This window comes from Salvelinus namaycush, chromosome 12 (assembly GCF_016432855.1).
Source record: "Salvelinus namaycush isolate Seneca chromosome 12, SaNama_1.0, whole genome shotgun sequence".
In the NCBI taxonomy this organism is placed as follows: Eukaryota; Metazoa; Chordata; class Actinopteri; order Salmoniformes; family Salmonidae; genus Salvelinus; species Salvelinus namaycush.
The window spans coordinates 25,970,089-25,990,147 of NC_052318.1; the positions used below are offsets into that span (position 1 = coordinate 25,970,089).

General features: G+C 41.6%; 1 protein-coding gene across 1 annotated transcript in view; it reads right to left on the minus strand.

Moving 5' to 3' along the window:
* LOC120056511 (delta-sarcoglycan-like) overlaps positions 1–16,914 on the minus strand; it is an 80,796-nt gene extending 63,882 nt beyond the window's left edge. The window contains exon 1 of the mRNA XM_039004689.1: positions 16,729–16,914. Coding sequence (XP_038860617.1) covers positions 16,729–16,914 — 186 coding nt within the window. The remainder of the gene's footprint in view (positions 1–16,728) is intronic.
* Between the last annotated feature and the right edge of the window lie 3,145 nt (positions 16,915–20,059).

The following is a 20,059-nucleotide window of genomic DNA, read 5'->3' on the forward strand; positions in this document are numbered from 1 at the left end:
ATTCAGTTGATACAGGAATGGAAAGCGGAGGAGCCTTTAGTGTAGCTCATTGAAACACTAACGGGAATTGGAAAATCAAAGCTCGTCAATGTTCTTTTATCTCATTGTGTGTGCAGCTGCTAAAATATGTGTATGTGTCACCATCGGTTGTATATACAGTGCCTTCGGAAAGTATTTAGTCACCTTTTCCCACATTTTTGTTACGTTACAGCCTTATTCTAAAATGAATTAAATCCATTTTTTTCCTCATCAATCTACACACAATACCCCATCATGACAAAGCAAAAACATGTTTTTAGAAATGTTTGCTAATGTATAAAAATAAACATTTACATACAGTGGCAAGAAAAAGTATGTGAACCCTTTGTAATTACTTGGACTTCTGCATTAATTGGAAATAACATTTTTCTGTAGTTGCAAATCAGACCTATACAATGGTCAGGAGGAATTTTGGACCATTCCTCTTTACAAAACTGTTTCAGTTCAGCAATATTCTTGGGATGTCTGGTGTGAACCGCTCTCTTGAGGTCATGCCACAGCATCTCAATCGGGTTGAGGTCAGGACTCTGACTGGGCCTCTCCAGAATATATTTTCTTCTGAAGCCATTCTGTTGTTGATTTACTGCTGTGTTTTGGGTCGTTGCCCTGTTGCATCACCCAACTTCTGTTGAGCTTCAATTGGCAAACAGAACCTTACATTCTCCTGCGAATTGGGAATTCATTTTTCTGTCGATAATAGCAAGCTGTCCAGGGCATGAGGCAGCAAAACAGCTCCAAACCATGATGCTCCCTTCACCATACTTTACAGTTTGGATGAGGTTTTGGTGTTGGTGTGCTGTGCTTTCCTCCACGGATAGTGTTGTGTGTTCCTTTCAAACAACTCAACGTTAGTTTAATCTGTCCACAGAATATACTGGAACATCCAGATGCTCTTTTGCGAACTTCAGATGAGCAGCAATGTTTTTTTTGGATAGCAGTGGCTTCTTCTGTGGTGTCCTCCCATGAACAGCATTCTTCTTTAGTGTTTTACGTATCATAGACTCGTCAATAGAGATGTTAGCTTGTTCCAGAGATTTCTGTAAGTCTTTAGCTGACACCTAGGATTCTTCCTAACCTCATTGAGCATTTTGCGCTGTGCTCTTGCAGTCATCTTTGCAGGATGGCCACTCCTAGGGAGAGTAGCAAGAGTGCTGAACTTTCTTCATTTATAGACAATTTGTCTTACTGTAGACTGATGAACATCAAGGCTTTTAGAGATACTTTTGTAACCCTTTCCAGCTTTATGCAAGTCAACAATTCTTATTCTTGGGTCTTCTGAGATCTCTTTTGTTCGAGGCATGGTTCACATCAGGCAAAGCTTCTTGTGAATAGCAAACTCAAATTTTGTGAGTGTTTTTTATAGGGTAGGGCAGCTCTAACCAACATCTCCAATCTAGTCTCAATGATTGTACTCCAGGTTAGCTGACTCCTGACTCCAATTAGCTTTTGCAGAAGTCATTAGCCTAGTGGTTCACATACATTTTCCAACCTACACTGAATATTTAAATGATGTATTCAATATAGACAAGAAAAAATACAATAAATGTGTGTGTTATTTGTTGAAGCAGACTTTGTTTGTCTGATGTTGTAAGTTATCAAATCTAATTTTGACCAATTTATGTAGAAATCCAGATAATTCCAAAGGGTTCACATATGTATTCAGACCTTTACTCAGTACATTGTTGAAGCACCTTTGGCAGTGATTACAGCCTTGGTTATTCTTGGGTATGATGCTACAAGCTTGGCACACCTGTATTGGGGCAGTTTCAACCATTCTTCTCTACAGATCCTCTCAAGCTCTGTCAGGTTGGAAGGGGAGCTTCGCTGCACAGCTATTTTCAGGTGCCTCCAGAGATGTTCGATCAGGTTCAAGTCCGGGCTCTGGCTGGGCCACTCAAGGACATTCAGTGACTTGTCCTGAAGCCACTCCTGCGTTGTCTTGGCTGTGTGCTTAGGATCGTTGTCCTGTTGGAACGTGAACCTTTGCCCCAGTCTGAGGTCCTGAGCATTCTGGAGTTGGTTTTCATCAAGGATCTTGCTATACTTTGCTCCGTTCATCTTTCCCTCGATCCTGACTAGTCTCCCAGTCCCTGCCGCTGAAAAAAATCCCCACAGCAAGATGCTGCCAACCCCATGCTTCACCATAGGGATGGTGCCAGGTTTCCTTTAGACGTGATGCTTGGCATTCAGGCCAAAGAGTTCAATCTTGGTTTCATCAGACCAGAGAATCTTGTTTCTCATGGTCTGAGAGTCATTTAGATGCCTTTTGGCACTCCAAGTGGGCTGGCATGTGCCTTTTACTGAAAGGCTTGTGTATGGCCACTACCATAAATGCCTGACTTGTGGAGTGCTGCAGAAATGGTTGTCCTTCTGGAAGGTTCTCCCATTTCCACAGAGGAACTCTAGACCTCTGTCAGAGTGACCATCGGGTTCTTGGGCACCTCCCTGACCAAGGCCCTTCTCCCCCGATTGCTCAGTTTGGCCAGGCGGCCAACTCTAGGAAGAGTTTTGGGGATTCCAAACTTCTTCCATTTAAGAATGATGGAGGCCACTGTGTTCTTGGGGACCTTCAATGCTGCAGACATTTTTTCATGGCCTTCCCCAGATCTGTACCTCGACACAATCCTGAGTTGAGGTTGGGTGATTGTGGAGGCCAGGTCATCTGATGCAGCACTCCATCCTTCTCCTTCTTGGTCAAATAGCCCTACAGATTCTGGAGGTGTGTAGGGTCATTGTCCTGTTGAAAAACAAATGATCCCACTAAGTGCAAACCAGATGGGATGGTGTATCGCTGCAGAATGCTGTGGTAGCTATGCTGATTAAGTGTATCTTGAATTTTAAATAAATCACTGACAGTGTCACCAGGAAAGCACCCCTACACCATCACACCCCCTCCTCCATACTTCACGGTGGGATCCGCACATGCGGAGATCATCCATTCACCTAATTTGTACTCATCAGACCAAAGGACAGATTTCCAACGTCTATGTCCATTGCTCGTGTTTCTTGGCCCAAGCAGTCACCTCCTTATTGGTGTCCTTTAATGGTTTATTTGCAGCAATTCGACCATGAAGGACTGATTAACGCAGTTTCCTCTGAACAGTTGATGTGTCTGTTATTTGAACTCTGTGAAGCATTTATTTGGGCTGCAATTTCTGAGGCTGGAAAACTCTAATGAACTTATCCTCCACAGCAGAGGTAACTCTGGGTCTTCCTTTCCTGTGGAAGTTGTAACGTCCTGACCAGAGTTCTTATGTGTTTTGCTTGTTTAGTGTTGGTCAGGACGTGAGCTGGGTGGGAATTCTATGTTGTGTGTCTAGTTTGTCTGTTTCTGTGTCCAGCCTAATATGGTTCTCAATCAGAGGCAGCTGTCAATCGTTGTCCCTGATTGAGAATCATATATAGGAGGCTTGTTTTGTGTTGGGATTTTGTGGGTGATTGTTTCCTGTCTTCTGTCTTTGTGTTCTGCACCAGATAGGACTGTCTCGGTTTTCACATTTGTTATTTTGTATTTTGTATAGTGTTCACGTTATTGTCTCTTCTTTATTAAATCATGTTGAACACTAGCCGCGCTGCATTTTGGTCCTCTCCTTCATCATCCCAGGAAGAAAACCGTGACAGAAGTCCTCATGAGAGCCAGTTTCATCAAGGCGCTTGATGGCTTTTGCGACTGCACCTGAAGAAACTTTAAAAGTTCTTGAATTGTTCTGAATTGACTGATCTTCATGTCTTAAAGTAACGATGGACTGTTGTCTCTTTGCTTATTTGAGCTGTTCTTGCCATAATATAGACTTGGTCTTACCAAATAGGGCTATCTTCTGTATACCACCCATACCTTGTCACAACACAACTTATTGGCTCAAACACGTTCATTTCTTTCCATCTTAACTTTTAACAAGTCACACCTGTTTTTGAAATGCATTCCAGGTGACTGACTACCTTATGAAGCTGGTTAAGACAATGCCAAGAGTGTGCAAAGCGATCATCAAGGCAAAGGGTGGCTACTTTGAAGAATCTCAAATATAAAATGTATTTTGATTACCACACTTTTTTGGTTACTACATGATTCCATATGTGTTATTTCATTTATTTATTTTATTTTACCGTTATTTTACCAGGTAAGTTGACTGAGAACACGTTCTCATTTGCAGCAACGACCTGGGGAATAGTTACAGGGGAGAGGAGGGGGATGAATGAGCCAATTGTAAACTGGGGATTATTAGGTGACCATGATGGTTTGAGGGCCAGATTGGGAATTTAGCCAGGACACCGGGGTTAACACCCCTACTCTTACGATAAGTGCCATGGGATCTTTAATGACCTCAGAGAGTCAGGACACCCGTTTTAACGTCCCATCCGAAAGACGGCACCCTACACAGGGCAGTGTCCCCAATCACTGCCCTGGGGCATTGGGATATTTTTTTTTTTTTTAGACCAGAGGAAAGAGTGCCTCCTACTGGCCCTCCAACACCACTTCCAGCAGCATCTGGTCTCCCATCCAGGGCCTGACCAGGACCAACCCTGCTTAGCTTCAGAAGCAAGCCAGTAGTGGTATGCAGGGTGGTATGCTTTGATGTTTTTGATGTCTTCACTATTATTTTACAATGTAGAAAATAGTAAAAATAAAGAACAACCCTTGAATGAGTAGGTGTGTCAACTTTTGACTGGTACTGTATATTACATTTAATTGTTTTATTTTTGCAAACAAACAAAATGAAGAGACAAAACAACATGGTTTGTTAAATTTACAGTGATGGCCGATGAACCTCAAATTTTGAGGACAAATAATTGACAGATATCAATGAGCAGAAAAATGTATTGAATGGATGAATGGGTTGCATTTATTCAGCACTTTCATTTTCTAGGTCTCCAAGAGCTTTGCATTGAGGGGTAACTCAATTCATGCACCACGTACAGTATGTGTAGAACCTATGGTCTTATTGTGGAGACAAATGTTGCTGGGTCTGTAATGGTGTAGTTGCTTTTGATTAAGCGGACCAGAAGATAAAATAACCATATGTCTGTGTATTTGTCAGGTAATCAACATGATGACAAACGTGGCCTTCCAGCTTGTTGTATATTTAATTCCACATATATTACAAAGCCAGACTATACAGTATACTCCATAGACTTTTCTGCTCATGCCAGTGAAAGCAACACAAGACGAGTTGTCCAACTCTGACTTGCTGCTCAGACACAATCTGCAGTGTTCCATGAGAGAGAATGTAAGATAGAGAGAGACCGTGTGAGAGAGATAAAGAGAGAGAAAGAGTAAAGAGAGAGCAAAAGAGAGAGAGATGGGGCATCAGAGAGCGAGAGAAAGTACATAGTAGTGAGCAGAGAGAACGACTGTGGAGAATGTAGAGAGACATAGGATAAACATCTCAGAGGTTAATAGACTACGACAAAATGTTCAGTCTGGCAGAAAACTAGCGCTGCCACCGTGGCCCCTCACTGGCTCCCATAAACAAACAGAACCAGGGGAGTTATGCACCCCAAAAATCTGAGGGGGCACAATGTATGAGAGGATGGCTGGGGGGTGGTCCGTAGGGGGGCTAGGCCCCTGTGCATAAGTTGGAGACTAGCCTTTTCAAACACCTGAAACCGCTTTTTCCTGCAATCTAGAGCCATAATCATTAAGCTTAATTCAATGTAAAAAAAAAATATATATATATTTTTCTGCATATTTAATCAGACCTCTGGAGCTGTCTGTATCCTCCTGACTGGTGGTTATTTATTTTAAGGAACTAAATATGCTTCTCTGCATCTCTGCTAAAATATGGATAAACGATTGAAAGGAAAGTGAGTCTTATTCAGTATATTTAGTTATTGCTTGCTTTTCTAAAGTCTACCAACCTTGCCAGCAAGCATGCCAGTTTAGATCGTAAGACAAGCTAGCTACTCTAACTTGATTGACAACCTGAAATGGAACCTATATGGGCTAGCTAAAGCCAACTTCATAAAAAAGTAGTATTAGAGAAAAAATGTAATAACAAAATGTAAATAATTCTAAACAATTTTAAAGGTAAAATCTAAGGGGGCATGTGCCCCTGTGCCCCTTATGGGAATTATGCCTCTGAAGAGAAGAACAAGCTCCACGGCCCCTTTATATGACACGCCCCGCTTAGCTCAGCCCAGGCCTGAGAGCACAAGCAGCACCAATGAAAACGATGAACTCTGTAAAGGCTGGCATCAAGTACTGGGGATTAAAGAAAAAGTAAACTTCTGAACAATGAGGTCATCCCAATGGTGACACTGGGGAATTGTGAATGTGCCGGCTTTCTGTTCTGTCCTCTCCTCATCAGAGATTGGTGTGCTAATCAAATGTGGGGTGAAGTGGTGGCACAAAGCATGGCCAGAAAACATAGAACTGGCCTGGGGATGAGAATGATATGTCTCTGGCCCTGTGGAGCGTAAAGCGGGACTGTTGCCGCTCCATCCTGAGCCCTAGATCAGTCTGCCCAGAGCGATGATCCATGTTCCAGAGAGAGGACTGCGAGGGCTATGGATGGATGTCTTGGGTGGAGCAGCTGCTCCAGGGAGGCCACCCATGCTCCCCTCTCACCACATTAGATAGAAGCCTCTCCCAGGCAAGGCCAGCGGTGCAGGATGGCCTGGCATGGAGAGCAGATAGAACCTGAGCAGCAAGGCTCCTGTTTGAATAGGATGGCTACCTCTGATTCTCAGGACAAAGAGCTTTGTAACCTTTCTGCCCATGGTTAAAAAATACTGCAGCAGCAAGCACAGTGGAGGAGGTTGGGGAAAAGACAAGGTTTATGTAACCCTGCATGACTCATCTGTCTCTGACACGTGCCAAGACGTGTCTGAATCTGTATGCCCCACTTATCTCTCTTCCTGCTCTTAATGAGGAAGGTTTATTAGTATGAGTGAGTTTTACAGGAATAGCCAGGATAAGGACAATGTTGCTAATTACCATTACTGCTGACACATGACGTTAGTAAAGTTCACCTTGTTAGCCCAGTCCAGAACAGTAAAATTATATGAATTTAAACAGGGGAACCCAGATATGACTACTGCCAATAGATCTGTCTCCGTTTTCTCATTAACTTTGTAATTGTGTGCTGCAATAGCAAGGAGTGCAAGGTACTTTAATCTGTCATAATATAGACCAGAGTTTCACTTGCATTAGAACATCCATATTTAACACGACGAGGAGTTCAGACAAGCACTAGGTCTCAGAGGGAGAGTGGGAGTCTGAGGAATTACGGCCTACTGTTTGAATCTGCTTGGTCTGGCATCAAGCCAGCTCTGTGACTGGACACTGACTCGGACTCCTACAGCTAGCTACTTCCTTTGTTGTACTTTGAAGACACAGAACTGCAATTACTAAACGCTCATAAAAAGACAGCCTAGGGGATCAGAGACCTCACCAACTCTGTCATTGAAACACAACCAGCTCCAGCTTCTCAACCGATACTTATTGCTTCCTCCCCAAGAGTTCAGTTAATTCTGGGGTGAAACTGCCCAGTAGGCCTGTGTATGTGAGAGTGTGTGTGTGGGGAAACGTGCAACGGAAGAGATTTGACTCATTCACTGTTGACCTGTAGCTCTGGCATTCTACGTTTTGACAAGCTGCTTGTGAAGATGGATAGAGTGGAGGCTTGAATTAAAACAGGCAGTATTGTGGCAGTGCTGTTTATGATATGAATAACATTCTACTGATGAAAATATCTTACGTATCATTACACAAAAAAATAAGCGACACCTGGAGGGGGTGGAGACAATCACAAGGACAGATGAAACAGATCAGGGCGTGGCATTATGATCTCATGCAAGCTGGAAAATAGTGGCAAATTCTATTCCCTGAGAAACCTAGCAGTCTGAAAATTGCTTATTTTGCATTACAATCACCTGGGAATGGAAATGTAATGGAAATATTTAATGAACATTTAATGGGAATATATTTACATTTCCTTGTCAGTAAAATACATGTTATTGAAATACTGAGGAGTATTACATGTGCCACCTGTCATTTGTGTTCATCCTGGTCATAGCTTTGCAATCTTTCTGAACTTTGTTTGACTAATTCTGCATTCAGAACAGATGAATGGTTTGAAGGGTCATTCCGGGTTATACTGAAAAAATATACAGCAAAGATAGTTAGTTCAGGACTGGACATCTTTTTGTACAAATACATAATGTAAGCACGCACAGACACACACACACACACACACACACACACACACACACACACACACACACACACACACACACACACACACACACACACACACACACACACACACTCCAACCACCCTCTCCGCATTCATTTTCACAGTCCCACTGTAACTCGACTTTCATCCAAACCCCATCCTTGATGTGTCATGCAGCACTGTTGGGCTTCGGAGCAATTAAATACAACATAAATCTGTAAATTAGCCATCTGCTCTTCTGCCTCCATGGATCTCCAGTTCTGTCATCAAACTCTTTCCATACAACCTGTGACCTTGAGACCATTTAAAGTACATGAGACAGCAATACCTTTATAGTCCATGGGCCAGCAGGCCAAATTTCACATATTTGTCCACTTGGGGTGGCAAAGTCTAATGATAATTTTCATGTCTGTGGGTTATTTTTGTGGGTTTTCGAAGGCAATTTGATAAGGTATTAACTTAATACAATACATATTAAGGTATGAAACAATTGGAATGGTAATGACATCTATATGTGCCCACCTTGGGGGGTCCAAGGTCATACATTTATGCATTTTTGTGTCTATGGAGCCAGAATGGACAGTATTGGGATGTGCTCTGTTATCACATGGTGCACTCTTAAATAAATGGGTTCCAAAAGGGTTCTTTGGCTGTCCCCATATGATAACCATTTTTGGTTCCAGGTAGAACCCGTTTGGGTTCCATGTAGAACCCTCTGTGTAAAGGGTTATAGCTAGAACCAAAAAGGGTTTTTCAAAGTGTTCTCCTATGGAGACACCTGAATAACCATTTTAGGTTCTAGATTGAAAAAAAGGCGCTACGGGTGCTTTCAGACCAAATTGGTTTGGAGAGTATTTCCTTAGATTTGTTTGTTTGGACTGGTACTTGGGAGTGCAGTAAACAACTCACCATGGTTGTTCAAAAAGGGTGGTCTCTGTCCAATTTCATTCATACCACGGTGCGGTTCGCTGCAGGTGAGAACGTGGTCCAGACCAAACACAGGAAAATCACCAGAGGTGTGCATTATTATTGGTTGTTTGAATCATAACTTGATCGCTCTGAAACATTCTGTGAGTAGCAACGCATTTATGAACGCATCCGATGCAGATTAAGGGAGACGGGGTCTATACTGGGGATATAGGCTACTTATTATAGCCTACTCACCTCGCAGTTACAGTGTCTATTGCACTGTTTCCTCCTGCATGTTGTTGGAACGCCAAAGTGTAAGTAATATGAAGTTTGGGACAAGTTATGCTTCTCGATAATCATAGATTCATTTAACGTGAGCATTTTTTCAAATAAACAAATTACTTGAACATGTAAGAACATATGGTTTTGTTTAGGCATTTTAGTTATTTGATATTTGGCAATGTGAAAAAATACAATGTCACAAACAATTAAACTCTGATTCGAACTATAGCTCAGAACTATGTATGAAAATAACCTAAGAGTGTACCCTAGAATCTGATAACTATACCACATTTTACACAGAACAATGAGACCCTATATAAATTCATCATAGATTTAGTCTATAATCAGTCCCAGCAGCCATGTATTTCAATGGGGAGGAACTGCATTGATTTTGAATGGCCAGAACTGAATAGAATAATTGGTGTAATAAGACCAATAATGGCTTAAAATGTGTGTTATAATGAGGACAACACAACATGATGGCCCAAGTATGTCAGTTATGTATCTAGCAAAATATTGCCAGAATAGTGGTAAAAATATGCCAAAGAAATTGTCAGAATTGCTGAGTTTTGTAGCCGTTTCAAATATATTACATTAAAACAAACGTTCAAGAAGCATTCACGGATGTCTATTCATTAACCTGTTTGGGCTGCAGGGGCAGTATTGAGTAGCCAGATAAAAGGTGCCCATTTCAAACGGCCTCGTACTCAATTCTTGCTCGTACAATATGCATATTATTATTACTATTGGATAGAAAACACTCTCTAGTTTCTAAAACCGTTTGAATTATATCTGTGAGTCAAACAGAACTCATTTGGCACAAACTTCCTGACCAGGAAGTGGAAAGTCTGAAATCGAGGCTCTGTTCTACTTCCTGCCTATAAATGGGCATGATACGTATTAGTATACATGCACTTCATAGACCTTCCCCTGGATGTCAAGAGGCGGTGAGAGAAGAAATTGAGTGTTTATCTTGGTCTGAAGTGGAATACAAGCTCTTTGTATGACGTGTCCCCCATTTCCGGTTTTCTGGAGAGCGCGAGAAGGTACCTGGATTTGCCTTCTGTTTAGCTGCCGTTATAGGCGACTACTATCTCCGGCTTTGATTTTATTTGATACATGTGACCATATCATCGTAAAGTATGTTTTTTCAATATAGTTTAATCAGATTATTGAAATTTTTTCGGGAGTTTTGCCGTGTTCCGTTCTCTGACTTTGTTGACGATGGAGAGATTCGTGCCACTTGGCTAGTGTGCTTGCTAAATCGAGAGGGAAAGTGGCCGTTCTAAATCCAAACAACGATTGTTCTTGACAAAGGACCCCTTGTCCAACATTCTGATGGAAGATCAGCAAAAGTAAGAAACATTTTATGATGCTATTTCATATATCTGTCGTACATGTGAATTAGTCGTCGGCGCCCAACTTTTGGGTACTCTAGCTATACCGAAGCTGGATGTCGTAATGAAGTTATTTTTTAGAATTCTAACACTGCGATTTCATTAAGAACTAATGGATCTATCATTTCCTATACAACATGTATTTTTTAGTTATGTTTATGAATAGCTATTTGGTCAGAATATGTGTGTCAGAAAAAGTGTCAGAAAAATATCCGGACATTGTGGGAAATAGTAGCTACGTTAGCACATTGTATAACCACTGATTTCAGCTCTAAATATGCACATTTTCGAACAAAACATAAGTGTATGTATAACCTGATGTTATAGGACTGTCATCTGATGAAGAATATCAAGGTTAGTCAAAAATTATATATCTTTTACTGGTTTGTCACGATCGCTAACTTTTACTGCTGGGAAATGGCTTGTATTTTTGGCTATTGTGGTAAGCTAATATAACGCTATATTGTGTTTTCGCTGTAAAACACTTAATAAATCGGAAATATTGGCTGGAATCACAAGATGCCTGTCTTTCATTTGCTGTACACTATGTATTTTTCAGAAATGTTTTATGATGAGTATTTAGGTATTTGACGTTGGTGTCTGTAATTATTATGGCTGCTTTCGGTGCAATTTCTGATTGTAGCTGCAATGTAAACTATGATTTATACCTGAAATATGCAAATTTTTCGAACAAAACATAGATTTATTGTATAACATGTTATAAGACTGTCATCTGATGAAGTTGTTTCTTGGTTAGTTTGGTTGGTTCTTGGTTAGTTAGGTTGGCTTTGTGCATGCTACCTGTGCTGTGAAAAATGTCTGTCCTTTTTTGTATTTGGTGGTGAGCTAACATAAATATACGTGCTGTTTTCGCTGTAAAACATTTTAAAAATCGGACATGTTGGCTGGATTCACAAGATGTGTACCTTTCATTTGCTGTATTGGACTTGTTAATGTGTGAAAGTTAAATATTTAAAAAAAATATATTTTGAATTTCGCGCCCTGCACTTGAAGTGGCTGTTGTCATAAGTGTACCGACGCCGGGCTGCAGCCATAAGAAGTTAAAATGATACTGTATGCAAAATGATTCTATAAATTCTGGCACCATCAAGGAATATGATTTGAAACCTGCTCCGTTCATTGCACCCTGTATGAAATCACATAGGAATACATAACATCCAGAAAAGAGGTCTGTTAAAACCTCTTGACGATAGGGGTGAGATTTTTATGTATTTTTAAATAACGTTCCCAAGGTAAACTGACTATTTCTCAGGTCCAGATCGTAGAATATGCATATAATTTACAGATTAGGATAGAAAACACTCCAAAGTTTCCAGAATTGTCAAAATATTGTCTGTGAGTATAACAAAACTGATTCTGCAGGCGAAAACCTGAGGAAATCTAACCCGGAAGTGATTTTTTTATTTTTAAATCTGTGTTTCCTTGCCCGTCTTTCTTCCATTTAAAGGGGTATCAACCAGATTTCTTTTCCAATGGCTTCCTCAGGCTGTGACCAGGCTTTAGACATAGTTTCAGGCTTTTATTTTGAAAAATGTGCGAGATATTTCAAAAGTAGTCAGGTGTCCTTTGATTAGTTCCTGCGCGCGAGAGGGGTAGCTCTCCATTTTCTTTCTCTCTTTTATTGAATAGGTTACGGTCCGTTTGAAATATTATCGATTATGTTTGTTAAAAACAACCTGAGGATTGATTATAAAAAACATTTGACATGTTTCTACGAACATTACGGATACTTTTTGGAATTTTCGTCGAACGGAACGAGGCTTTGGGTTTCTGAACATAACGCGCAACCCAAATGGCGTTTTTTTGTTATAAAAGTAATATTTATCGAACATAAATAACATTTATTTTGTAACTGGGAGTCTCGTGAGTGCAAACATCCGAAGATTATCAAAGGTAAGCGATTAATTTTATTGCTTTTCTGACTTTCGTGACCATGCTAATTTGGGGCTAGCTGTTCTAGCATTGATTGATACACTCACAAAAGCTTGGATTGCTTTCGCTGCAATGCATATTTTCAAAATCTGACACGATAGGTGGATTAACAACAAGCTAAGCTGTGTTTTGGTATATTTCACTTGTGATTGCATGATTATAAATATTTTTAGTAATATTTTGCACCCTGCAATTCAGCGGTTGTTTAGGAAAATGATCCCGCTAAAGGGATCCGTAGCGCAGAGAAGTTAACTGGTGAAGTATTAAAGCCTTTATAGATCGGTCTCTAGTTACACTATTAAGGAAAAATAGGAATACCGTAGTAAGGGCCTACTGAAATATGTATTGGTTAGTGGCTGCTGAGGGTTGTTGAGGGCATCAGCAATGGTCCAACTGCTAAAAGGCTGGATTCTTTTCTAATCACCAATTGGATCATTTAAATTAAAGGTTCCAAACAGTGAAAATCATGTTTTTCATCAAATTGGATGATATTTGAATGAAACCAGTTCATAGTAGGTTGACCCAGTTATGAAAAATGACTGTAGCTGGTACATTGACAAAGTTGATCATAAAGTTACTGGTCCCCTCCCCCCGAGTCAAACGCTTGGATTTAGGAGGCAGGCATATTATTAATTCACTTCATCAAATTTGTAATGATATGCATTTTAGAAAATTCAGCATCTACTCTGTCTGCACAGCTTCCCAGGCAACCACCGCAGCAGGAATGCTGTGATACAAAATCAGCTTTCCCAAAAAAGAATGGGGGATATGCTGTAAAGTCTGTGAAGACAGACCCAACATACTGTAAGTCATATTAATTCGTTTCAAATCAATTGAGGATTTCAGGCACACAAAAATTCCATATACAAACATTGAAAAGTTTCACAAAAAAGTGCTCAACCAAATATTGTATATTTACAATTGAGCACTTTAAAAACACCAGAAAACACATTGTAGATCTGAGTAGATCACTACATCAACAAATTGATAACATCATAACTCAGAACAGTAAATAAAAGGACATTCAATTCACTACCCATTTAACAAATTGAGAGCATCCTGTCGGGCTGTATCACCGCCTGGTCGGCAACTGCACCACCCACAACTACAGGGCTCTCCAGAGGGTGATGCTGTCTGCCCAACGCATCATTGGGGGCAAACTACCTGCCCTTTAGGACACCTACAGCACCCGATGTCACAGGAAAGCCAAAAAGATCATCAAGGACAACAACCACCCGAGCCGCTGCCTGTTCACCCTGTTATCATCCAGAAGGAGAGGTCAGTACAGGTGCATCAAAGCTGGGACCGGGAGACTGAAAAACAGCTTCTATCTCAAGGCCATCAGACTGTTAAATAGCCATCACTAGGCGGCTTCCACCCAGTTACGTAACCCTGCACCTTAGAGGCTGCTGCCCCATATACATAGACTCGAAATCACTGGCCACTTTAATAATGGAACACTAGTCTCATATGTATATACTGTATTCTATTCTACTGTATTTAGTCTATGACACTCCGACATTGCTCATCCTAATATTTATAAATTTCTTAACTCCATTCTTTTACTTTTAGGTTGTGTGTATTGTTGTGAAATGTTAGATATTACTGCACTGTTGGAGCTAGAAACACAAGCATTTTGCTACACCCAAAATAACATCTGCTAAACGTATATGTGACAAATACAATTAGATTTGATTTTAAAAATGTCCCTTTTCAAAAACATTACAGGCTACGTAGACAGGTTCCTGGATCTCCACTTCAACGAGGGGAAGCTGTGCGAGATGTCCATCCCAGGCCTGACAAGGAGGCCATAGCTGGAGGAGTCTCCCGCTTCAATCTTCAGGGTGAATGACGCCCGCTTGATTGAAGCGGGGTACATGAGTCCCCGTCCTCTCCTGCTCCCCTCCCCATCAATCTCTTTTTTACGTGACATGTCTCATTTTGTTACTTTGTATCGTTTTATTCAGGCATTCGGACGAGAGATGAGTGTTACAAATTGTACAAATTAATGGGGTCCTGCACACTGTAGGTGTCACGACTCCCGCCGAGGGTGGCTCCCCTGCCTGTTCGGGTGGCGCTCGGCGGTCGTCGTCACCGGCCTACTAGCCGCCACGATCCCTTTTTCCCTTGTCTGTTGGTTTAGTCTTATTAGTTGCACCTGTTTCTTTTTGTGTTTCTTGATTTCTGGTCTATGTAAGCTTGTTAGGGCCGCTGGGGTTTTGTGCGGGATTATTTTGTGTTCAATGTCGGTGTTGGATTTCTTTTTCTCTCCGGATCTTTTTGCCCTGTGTGTTTGGGCGGGTCAGTGTTGCTGCGCCCTGTGTTTGGCGTAACTGTTTGTTTTTGACGGAGAGAATTAAATCGTCTATTATTGAACCCTCTGCTCTCTGTGCCTGACTCCTACCTTCCACACCTAAATATTCGTGACAGTAGGGTGGCTGGGTGCCTATATTAGGCTTATAGCAACAACAACAAAAAATGTCTCACAATTATTTCTCATCTTTATTTATCATGAGTGTTCATGTTGATCAATATTTCAGCTATGCTGGCCAATTGTAAATGATCAAGTAAATGTCTGATCAATACATATTGTAATTTATAATGCTTATGCAGAAGCACCAATAAATTGTCCAGGTTTTCATGTACATTCCCTTATGCCTAAGTTTCTAAGGTGACTCAGGCTTTACTAATTCTGCTGAAGAAGTGTATCAGTGAACTGTCTTCTCTAATTAGTTTCAAAACAATATACATATATTTGCGTATTGCTGCTGTTTGTCTGATATTCAACAGTTCATTTTCAGTTCTGTTGACCATGAGAGCATTTTGCAGAGAAAATGGGGTGAGGTACACTATTTAGGCTTGGAATCATGGAAATAATACTTTTTGGTTTACCTTCTTACCTGGGAACGACCACAAGGGTGTTTCAAAGTGCTGCTCAAGGAGAGCTCATGAATACAAGCTCCCCGCCCACATACATTAAGCTTTTAAAGGGACTGTAGTTCCTTCCCTACAAGGATGATGGTAAAATCAAAGTTTTATACTGCAATTTAACTGGATCACTTTTGCCATGACATCCCACTTGCCATGACATCCCACTTGCATCTATTTGGATAAAGGTTAGAACCCTTATATAGCCACCCAGTGTCCAGCACAGATGCAGACGGACACACCAGTTAGACCTCGGAGTGCAACTCAGATGAAACTCCACTGTAAAACATCAACCTGTTCTCATGGTTTATTCAGACAAGGAGGGGAGGCATACAGCACTACAAGTATCTGACTCATCGCAGGTGCTGAGGATTACTAGCCAGAAACTCAAACGGCATGGCTCACAGGGCTTGAGCTACAGACATACAACAGATATACAGAGAATCACAGTGGAAATGAATGTCAAACTCCGCAGTCTAGAGCTAAGTACTGTATGCACGGCATTAATGTGAATGGTACACATGTATGATATACTTTAGTGTATGGCCCTGATGTCACCACTCTCCTTTGCTGATGTCACCCTATGACAATAAATGCCAACCTGCATCCTGCGCTGTCACCTCTCTCCTGTGCAGGAAGTGACAGTGTCATTGGTTCTAGACTGGTACTTTGAGGTTGTTGTACTAAACATGCCCTCAGTTGAACTCTCTCCGTTAGAGAAGAAAGAACAGTGGGGTACTCGGAAACTAACATGCAGGGATAGAAGTAGGGGAGAAATAGGAGAGAGGAGGGGAGGAGAGAGACCCCTAGCTTGGAGTTAGCTAAGTGGACTAAGACCACAGCAGATCGACCACTGTGAGTGAAAATGAAGTCGCTGTACTAAAGTGCCACAGCTCGCAATTACCAGCCCGTCATTATAGTCCCCCTGTGGAGAAAAACCCTATTATTCCAGCACACTTCTAAGCAAATCAAATAATCAATGCCCCAACAGTCATAAAAATAAATCACAAATAAAAAGAGACCGGCAGGTAGGGAGTAGGACTTACTATGCTGAAATTCATGACCTTTACTATCCAGATGGTTAAAGCGAGGTTGACCAGGATCAGGATCATTAACAGGAGCACAAAGAAGTAAAGGCAACGTTTCCGCCAGCCGTAAATCCCCACTTTGTACACATGTGGTTTCTCTGAGCTCTGGACATTGTTCCTATGAGTGCACTGTTCTTGGGTCATCTGCAAGATAAAAAGAAGAAGAAGAGGGTAAGTGACTTAAGCCTATGCATTCTGAACCCAACATGCCCCAAACAGTACATTCTGGCTCTACTGTTGAAGCCGTAGTCAGCCATTGAGTTCGGACACAATGAAAGACAGTTTAGTTAGGAATCAAACTGATTCATTGTCCCATAAGCTTTCTATATATCAATTACTCCCTCTCTGCACCATTGATGTGCTGATAGTGTCCATTCATGATGATTCTAATTGTCCGCCTGTAAAGTGGGAGAAGGCACTGTTCACTTCAAGCTCCATAATAATAGCCTAATAACTCTGTGCAAAATACAACTTTACTTTCTACAGTGCTTTGAGTGGCTGGCTCCGCCGCCAAAGCCAATCGCATTTGACAACCACACACATTCACCGCTAACTGGTACAAATGACACTAGACAGCCCTTATGAAAACTCTAAAGCCAGTCAGCAAAACCAAAAATCTGATTGTACTGTTGCACTTCAGTGTTTGTATGTAGGGCATAGTAAACGGTAGGCATGTGCAGGGACACATTGTTATGATGATGATGGTGATGATGTTGATGGAGAACATGACATTTACTTTGTGCATAGCTCTTATATTTCAGTCCTAAAGTTCCATATGAAATAGTGTTCTTCCATACTTTTTTCCCCTTATTTTTTTTATCCTCAATTTCGTGGTATCCAATTAATAGTTACAGTCTTGTCCCATCGCTGCAACTCCCGTACGGATTCGGGAGAGGCGAAGAGCCGCGCGTCCTCCGAAACACGACTCAGCCAAGCCGCACTGCTTCTTGACACAATGTCCACTTAACCCAGAAGCCAGCCACACCAATGTGTCAGAGGAAACACCGTACAACTGGTGACCGTGTCAGCATGCATGCACCCGGCCCGCCACAGGAGTCGCTAGTGCGCAATGGGACAAGGACAGCCAGGCCGGCCAAACCCTCCCCTAACCCAGACGACGCTGGGCCAATTGTACGCCGCCCCATGGGTCTTCCGGTTGCGGCCGGCTGCGACAGGGCCTGGACTCAAACCAGTATCTCTAGTGGCACAACTAGCACTGCGATGCAATGCCTTAGACCACTGCGCCACTCAGGAAGCACTTGTTCTTCCATCCCTACAGGTGCTCCAGACTAAATTGACCATGGGTGTGGATCAGAACAGGACCAAATACTCTATTACCTTCCATGAAGTCTTGTTCACCACGTATTGCACCTCCAGGTTGGCATCTAATCTTCCATTTCCAAAGTAAACATTGAGTTTAGAGCAGAACTGTGCAAATACAGACTTAGAGCTTGATTAATTTAATAGGGGAAGTTAGTACTGGCTCAAACCAATGCTAACAGACTGTGGCTCACCAGATCCAGGGCCACCATGACACAAGAGCAACACTCAACCTACACTAATTCAACGAGGGGGGAGGAGGTTCCTTTCAGTCAATCTCACCAGGTAGCTGGTGATATAAAAAATGTATGTGGATACAGCTGTCAGCAACCCCAGGTGGTGTGTACACACTGTACAGTACAGAAACAAACCGACCGAGAGAAACAGGATTCACACACAGTATTATTACTGCAAACATGACTGTTGGAGTATTAACCATAACCCTGTTGGAGGCCATCGGTAAATTGTATCTCTGAGTGACCCACTGGTGTGTCATCTTACTGTACATCAGCCACAATACCGTCTAACGGCAGCTAGATAGTTAGTTAGTGCCTAAAGAAAGAACAGCGGCACAAAACAAAGTCTGTTTCTGATCAAAGGCATCCCAAGCATTGCTGAATGTTGTTGGTTCTTCTCGGTTGCCAAATCACTGGGCATCTCTCCACTAGGCTCTTTTATAGACAACATGTGGTTCGGTACCAGATTCTGCCAACTTCTGTCCCAGTTCTCCATTCAGAGGCAATGCCTGTCCAAATTTGAAAATACACAAAATGTCCTCTACTGTGTCTAGTGCAAGAGGCTTCTGAATGGATCCTAACATTGTTTATGTCTACAGTAAGTTTAGGCTGGGAAGAAGCAGACTTGAGATATAATACATCTACTGTATATGCACAATTATGGGAAGAAAATATGCCATGAGCACATTTAACTAATTAACATTTTGCCATTCACAAGCAGTCCTAATCTTCACTTTCACCACACAACATTTATAAGAGCTATCTAGGCCATATTGTCTCCTTTGCCTCATTGTCTTATTACACGGACACACTGTTCCACTTTACATAATGTAGATATGCATGGCCAATTAAATCAGATTTATTTTAAAGGTCATGGCATTACAGTCAACAACCTAATGAGCGTTGAATCTGCTCCAAATATAACAAAGTGTTCTCTCAGTGATTCATAAATCATTGAGTTCCAGCTACACAATCAACAGAATTCATTAACTAACGCTGGTCTGAAGGTGAGAATACAGCCTGTGATTGCTGTCTGCATGGCACAACGAATACTATCAGCTCAACATGCTCTGTATTTTTACTTTCTTATAAACACAGTAGGAGAGTGAGCTTTTCAAAACAAGCTTATCAGCAAGCTTTATAACCCTGATTAAGGCAACTTGGCAAGGCATGTGTGTGGCCCTCTCTATGACTGTTTTTGGCTTACAATGCCCTCCAAGATATATACTTGTATAAGATACCTCTGAACATCATTGTTTAATGGTGTTCTGATTATCTCAGGGCCCATGTACTGAAGTCACCCACTCATCTAAATTTCTGTATTCATGTTAAAGAACAGAGCGTTACATACCATTGGATTCAAAGACTCAAGTCTAACTTCATTCAAAGAAGTACTGTTGCAGTACAGGCCAAATGTATCTCTATCCATGTAGTGATTTTTACATCACCAAAGTCAACAAGCCCTACAATTACCATAATATTACTTGATTGAGAACTCGCTGAATATCTGAGCGACCACAAGTAGGGCAGTGAAAGTCTCAGCCAAACTATTTCAATTTGCTTCAAACTGACACTACTTCAAAAATGTTTGGGAGGATTTACATGGGCTAGGGGTTGAAAGGAGCAGCACTCCGCTGTGTTTAAGACATGTGGCCTCAAAGTAAGGGAGAGAGAGCCCTCCACATGTGTAATTAAAGAAGGGATTAAGGAGAGAGTGAACGAGGGATAGAGGG